The sequence below is a fragment of the Impatiens glandulifera genome, chromosome 6 (genome assembly GCF_907164915.1).
Source record: "Impatiens glandulifera chromosome 6, dImpGla2.1, whole genome shotgun sequence".
Classification (NCBI taxonomy): Eukaryota; Viridiplantae; Streptophyta; class Magnoliopsida; order Ericales; family Balsaminaceae; genus Impatiens; species Impatiens glandulifera.
Window position 1 is genome coordinate 36,352,265 of NC_061867.1, and position 7,212 is coordinate 36,359,476.

The following is a 7,212-nucleotide window of genomic DNA, read 5'->3' on the forward strand; positions in this document are numbered from 1 at the left end:
GGGTTTGACCTTTCTATTAAAGGTATCGACCATTCGTTTCTGGTAAGCATGGGTTTTGCATAACGCATCCAACCTATGGTCTTCCATCAATGTCAACTGGTCGTATCGAGCTTTTACTCAATCTTCTTCAACAACGTGAGATTCCAATAGGATTCTCAGTGTGGGGATTTCAATATCGATGGGTTGTACGACATCCATGCCGTAAACTAGAAAATAGGGAGTCTCGTCTGTCGATGCTCGAGCAGTCGTATGATATCCCCATAAGGCGAATGGCAGCTTTTCATGTCAATCCTTATATGTGTTGGTCATCTTCTTGATGATCCTAATCACATTCTTGTTTGTCGCTTCGACCGCGCCATTGGTTTGGGGTCGATAGGGTGAACATTTGTGATGTTCGATCTTGAATTTTTTAAGAAGGGATAAAACCTTTCCTTTGAAGTGTCTTCCATTATCCGAGACAATAGCATGAGGTACTCCGTATCTAGCTATGATATTAACATAGATGAATTTTGCTACCTGAGTAGACTTGAGGATCTTATAAGACGATGCCTCGACCCATTTAGAGAAATAGTCGATGGCTACGAGTATGAACTCATGTCCATTGGAAGCATGGGGATAGATTTTTCCAATGACATCAATGCCCCATGTCGAAAAGGGCCATGGTGATGTCATGCAATATAGCAGAGATGCTGGAGTATGCTTTAGATTAGCATAGATTTGGCGTTGGTGACAACTTTTCACATAGCTGACACATTCTTGCTCAATGTTTTGCCAATATTATCCGAGGCGGAGTATTTTCTTAGCAAGGACGAGTCCATTCATGTGTGGACCACACACACCTGCATGTACTTCTTCTATGATCCTTCGTGCCTCGGGACCATTTACGCAAAGCATGTTTTGACCATCAAAAGATCGTCTATATAGCTTATTAGCTATCCAAGCATAGTTGGTGGAATACTGGCACAGGGCTCTTCATTCCTTAGCTCGGAAGTGGGACGGATATTCTCCATACACAATGTAGTTTTGAAGGATATCGAACCATAGTTTAGTGGGCACTTGAACGGAGGCTTCCACTCCAACTTCGAAATCGGATTTTCGTTTTTGACGGATCTTCAGAGGTTTGACCTTAATTCCAACAGGAATTTGGGTCATAGCTGCTAGCGTGACCAAAGCATCGGCAAAGCGATTTTGGCTTCTTGGGGTGTGTATAAAAGACACATGATCGAACTTGTCGATAAAACGGAGTAGGCAAGTGTGATAAGGTTTGAGATTTTTTCCTCGTACTTGCCATGTTCCGTTAACTTGGGATATAACCAGATTAGAGTCGCCGATTACGTCTAATTTAGTTGCTCCTCTTTCGTATGCGATTTTGAGACCTGAGAGACATGCTTCGTACTCAGCCTCATTGTTGGTTACAGAATACTCTAACTTAATAGAGATGGGATTGTAGGTTCCTTGGGGATCTATTAAGAGAATTCCAATTCTGTAACCATGCTTGGAGGAGGCTCCATCAAACATTAACTTCCATGTGTCTGAAGTTATAGACATTATGGAGTCATCAGGAAAGTCGAGTTCGAAAGAAGGCTCGACTATGATAGGTTGATCTGCTAGGAAGTCCGCGATAACACTTCCTTTAACATATTTTTGAGCCATATACGTGATGTCGTATTCGGAGATCATCATCATCCATTTAGCGAATCTAGGCGACAACAACGTACGTTGAAATAGATAATGGATTGGGTCAAGCCTGGACACCAACTTGATGGGGTGGGCTTGCATATAATGTCTTAGTCTTTTGGTGACCCATGCGAGTGCCCAACACACTTTCTCGGGTGTTGAATAGTTCAATTCGTACCCTGTCATTCTCTTGCTTAGGTAGTAGACGGCAGTCTCGACCTTATCCTCGTTTTCTTGAGCCAACAAGCTACCCATAGCCGAGTCTGTCACTGTGAGATAGAGAATTAAAGGGATACCGGGCCTTGGAGGCATAAGGACCGGTGGTGACTTTAGATAGTCTTTGATTTTGTCAAAAGCTTGTTGACAAGTGTCATCCCATTATAATTTCTAATCTTTTTTTAGTAGCTTAAAAAGAGGATCACAAGTAAGAGTTAGTTTACTGATGAAACGACTGATGAACTGGATTTTTCCGAGGAACCCTCGGACTTCTCGCTCATTCCGAGGTACAGGCATAGCCGTAATGGCCTCGATTTTGGAGGGATCGATTTCTATTCCACGTTGGGTGATGAGAAATCCTAGCATCTTACCGGAAGTGACTCTGAAAGCACACTTCTTCGGGTTCAGTCGAAGCCCATACTTTCGAATTCTTTGCAAGAATTTGTCTAAGTTGGGAATATGACCCTGTCGATCCTTAGACTTTACGATCATGTCGTCTATGTAGACTTCTACCTCTTTATGGATCATGTCGTGTAAGATCATCGTTACTGCTCGTTGATATGTAGCTCCAGCGTTTTTGAGACCGAAAGGCATGACCCTGAAACAGGACGTGCCTACCTCCGTAATAAAGGTAGTCTTTTCTTTGTCTTCTTCCGCAATCAGAATTTGGTTATATCCTGAGAATTCATCCATGAAAAACAAGAGCTGATTGTCGGCAGCATGATCGACCAGAATGTCAATGTGGGGCAAAGGAAAGCTATCCTTTGGACTAGCCTTGTTCAAATCGCGATAGTCTACACACACGTGCATCCTTCCGTCCTTCTTCAAGATGGGAACCACATTGGCTATCCATGCGGGATAGTCCACAGTTTCGAGGAATTTTGCTTCCAACTGTTTCTGGACCTCTTCTTTAACCTTGGCGACAACCTCGGTTTTTATTCGTCTTAACCTTTGTTTAACGGGTTTTGCCTCTAGATAAAGGGGAATTTGATGTCGAACGATTGCAGGATCCACTCTAGGCATATCCTTGTAAGACCAAGCGAACACGTCTTTGTTGGTCTTTAGTAATTCGATCATCTCACGACGCTCGTCATCACTCAGGCTTTGTCCAATCAACACAATTTGATGATCGTCTTGAGTATTGAGGTTCACTTCGATTGTCGTCTCGGCTGCGGAAACGATCTCGTCCTCGTGTTCTAAGAAGTTTTTCATTTCGAAATTAAATTTAGAGTTGAATGAAACATCATCATTATCTGACATATATTCAAAACTATACTCTGGAGTTTTATTGCATGCTTTATTACAAAAAGAAGATGACATCTCATCAGGATTGTCATTACAAACTTCTTTATTTATTACAACATCAGACACTATTTCACAATCCAAAAAGGGTGTGATGTTGCTATCAACACTCAGGTTGATTACAAGAGCTTTATCAACTGCCAGAAGGTTTGTGGAGTTTATCTTACAAGAGTGTTCATCAACAACCACGTCCTCGTCCGTCAGAGAAAGATCTCTAACAAGCTTTTCCAGGGTTTCATGCCATTAAGCAGTCCTTTTCCTAATCATATTAAGAGATGAATTAGGATTAAAAGAACAATCTAGAAAGATTTCGAAACCTGGAGAGCGAGTTTGTAAAACTTGGTTGAAGAAAGGTTCGGGGAACTCGAAACACAATGTGGTTTCTCCTGCTCGCACAAACTGTCCATTTAGGGTTTGAGGAATAGGTATAAATTGTTTAGAGATTTTACCTTTCCTGGATTCCTCGCCCTCTGTCGGAGTATAACTGATGCCGAAGTTGTTTGAGTCGTAATAAGACCAGGGGAAGGAAGTCATGCCGGTAGCATTCGGTCCTAGACCCATTCCTGGGAAATATCTCATTTTCTGCATGAGACGCATGGAGATTGCGCTGTAGGGAGTGAAGTCAGGAGTGGAAGATGAGTCTTGACCTTGCCTAAATATAAGACAAATGTCGAATCCACTTAACTCAATCTCTGGGTTAGTGGAATGAGTTGAACCGATGATGGTTGTGACGTATTTCTCACCTTCTATGGTGACGAGTTTGTCGTTAGCCATGAAACGAATTTTCTGATGCAGGGTGGAGGCAAGAGCCTTAGCCTGATGCAACCAGGGTCGTCCCAAGATTAGGTTGTACGATGGTCGCATGTTGATTACACAGAATTCCACCTCAAAAGGTACATCAACTACATAGATCGTTGTTAGGTAGCTGCCCATAATCTCTCGACGAGAATTGTCAAAGCCACGGACGCACAGGTCTGAGGGGAGGACTTTATCAGCATAAATGTCGAGCTCTTGGAGAGTCTTCCAGGGACATATGTTCAATGCTGAACCATTGTCGATTAGAGTCATAGGAATGACTTTATCAGACATTTTTACAGAAATATAAAGAGCCTTAACATGGGGTTCATCGGGAGCAGGTAGGTCTTTGTCCTTGAACCCTATCATGTTGATCTGAGGAGTTGATGAGATGATACCAACCAACTCTTCTGGAGTCGTGTTGGCTGGTATACTAGCCTGGCTTAGCACATTAAGAACAGCTTGCCTGTGTTCGATACAATACATAAGGATTTCCCAGATGGAAATGTTGGCATTAGTCTTCTTGAGCTGAGCAAGAAGACTATCACCAGGATTTAAAGCTCTCGGCTCGTTTTCCCTTCTTGGATCGTTAGATGGGCCGGGAAGATTAACTGCAGGGGTTGTTTTCATGAAACTGGGCTGGAAGTCGGCTCCGCTCTGGGTTGCTAAAACTTCTCGTTGTACTATCTTGGGAGCGCTTGAATCGGGGTTGTCAATAATCCACCAATTTCGAGGTATTACCGGAGGATGTGGAGCTCCTCTGTCCTCCTTTTTGGGCCATGGGTTGATCATATTAACCTCCAGAGGGTTAACCGGTTCGTTGGCAGAAATCAGGTTGACCTGATGTTCAGGCAACAGATTGCTCACGATTTCGGGTTTAGGAATGATTTTCTGATCAATTAGGTCTTGACACTGATGTTTAAGGGCACTACAATTATTAGTAGAGTGCCCTTCATTTGATGATATTCACACCATGCCCCTTCAAACTTACCAAGGGACTCTACCCCTTCTCGAGGAGTTAAAGGCTTGATGAGGTTCCTCTGATGAAGGAGGGTAAAAGCTTGACTCAAGGTCATGCCTAGATCATCAAAAGTTCTGGGAGGTCTTGGGACCCTCGTAATTGGCGGCTTAGGCGTCGTTGGGACATTTGTTTTGGCCAATACCGGTTTGCTTGGACTAGGCTTAGGAGGAGTAGGAGCATGCCAGGCAGTTGTGACTAAGTGAACTTCGGTTTTGTCCTTCGGTTTACGGTTTTACCCTCTTTCCTTTCCTTATCAAAGGCTTCGTTGAGGTTACTACCTGTTTAGAGGAGCTTTTTCATGTTTTGGAAAGTCTTTACGGCGAATCCAACAGAATATCGACCGTTAACATTATCCAGAATCATGTCGATTTGTCTTTGTTCGCTAGGCAGGGAATCAATCTTTTCAGCAACCGCTTTCCACCGTTCGATAAAGACCGTAAATTTTTCATTTTCGCCTTGCTTGACATTCTTGAGCTTCTTCTCTGACCGTTCTAAGCTGAGATGCATGCTGAAACGTTCTATGAAGGCAGACGCGAGTTCGTCGATAGTCTGAAGATAAACTATCTTCTTTTGGTGATACCAACGTAGGGCCGCACCATCTAAATACTGGGGAAATAGATGGAGGACTGTCGGTTCTCCCAAATATAAAGGTGTCATGGCCATGGTGTATATCTGGAAGAAAGCAACAGGGTCAGTCTTGCCTACATACTTTGATAGAGAAGGTAGCTTTATCCCAAAAGGGATTATTGCTCGTTCGGCATTTTTTCAATCATGGTGTTCATTCAAACTGCCTTTGGTCAATTGATTGAGTTGCTCTTGAAACTTGGCCTAGTTAGCATTTAATTGAGCCATATGGATCTCGTATTCCATAGGAGGGATGATCGAAGGGTTTGCCCTTTCTTGGGCATTAGGGTTGTCAGCAACTTCTGGCTGAGTCCTTGCTGACCTGTTATAATCTTCAGGAGGCTCTTCATAGAGAGAGGCTTCTTCGACGCGACGATTCTGAGGATTGATCCTGATCGGAGTGGCAATAGGCGTAGCCAGTGGCGGCTATCGTGACGAGGATGGCTGCTCCGGGGCTGGGATGGCAGGCTTAGTCATCAAGCTCGTTAATATTGCCAACTGTTCAGTGACTTGCTGAAGAGTAGCTTTCATCTCAGCAAACTCATTTGGGGATACTGTGTCCTTAACGCTTTTTGGAGTTCCTTTGGCCATGACTTGGCGTACAAAACGTCCGGTTCTTGGATCTCTTTTTCGTGGGGCCGTACTTGCACGAAAGTGACTGGCGCACTGTTAAGAAGATAGAGATAGATGAAGCTTTGTAGATGTAGTACAATACAAATGCAAAATGCGAGACATGAATTTAGGAAAGCAAGGATTTCATTCATGATCAAATAGACAAACATAGAGCTGTATATAAACATACAGGCAGCGTTTGTTACAGAGAGACTCTCTTATTTATATTTTTATAAAAGAGTCTAAATGGGAAAAAGTCTCAGATGAAAGCGAAACTTCTTAAGTCCAGACATAGTCTGGTTCGATATGAGCATTCTCCTCTGCTTCAGCTTGGTGAGCTCTCTCATACTGGTTGGTGATAAGATCCTGGTATTTTCTTCGTCTTGTTATGACATTGAGCTGGAAGGCATCGTGCCACTGACCAAGGTACTCTGCGTGGAGTCTTCGGGTTATAGGTCTGTATGTTGCAATAGCAGGTTCGACATGGTTGTATCCAAACTGTTTGAATAGTTCATGGGTATAGTAGTAGGTGATCCATTCTAAACCCATGAGGAGGACAAGCGCCTTGTCGTTCATCATGAAGGTCATCTTCTTGATGGGGTACCAGGGAAGGATGTCCCATGTTTCATTATCATCCAGTATCGGGATTTCATGGAGAGCTTCCCTCATTCTTTGGTATTGAACAAAGGGAGATAGAGTATTTCCGGATAGGACTGGCGGTAGACGCTTGAGCTTGTCAAGCAGCCATATGTATAGGATCAAGGGAGAGCCCCTCTTACTCATGGTGGGAGAGCGATATGAGCTATTCAGACCCATGAGTGTTTCTGCCAGTATAATGCCAGAAGGATCTTTGTTTCCTTTCCGTAAGTGATGTGCCACCTCGATGATCCTTGAGGAAAGATCGCCGTTCGCTGGCCTGATGAAGTAGTGAGCAAGTAGGATAGACATCGTGATTATGGATGATC

The 7,212-nt window shown here is 43.4% G+C and overlaps 2 protein-coding genes across 2 annotated transcripts; both read right to left on the reverse strand.

Annotated features, from left to right (window-relative positions):
• Window positions 1-972: 972 nt before the first annotated feature.
• Window positions 973-1,932, reverse strand: LOC124943560. Its single transcript, XM_047484055.1, has one exon. The coding sequence runs from the start codon at window positions 1,930-1,932 to the stop codon at window positions 973-975; it is 960 nt and encodes a 319-aa protein (XP_047340011.1).
• Window positions 1,933-2,064: 132 nt separating this feature from the next.
• LOC124943561 lies at window positions 2,065-5,674 on the reverse strand. The gene is made up of 3 exons (XM_047484056.1): window positions 5,330-5,674; window positions 3,535-4,902; window positions 2,065-3,417 (listed from the first exon to the last, which is right to left on the reverse strand). The coding sequence occupies exons 1-3, from the start codon at window positions 5,672-5,674 to the stop codon at window positions 2,065-2,067; spliced, it is 3,066 nt and encodes a 1,021-aa protein (XP_047340012.1).
• Window positions 5,675-7,212: the final 1,538 nt, after the last annotated feature.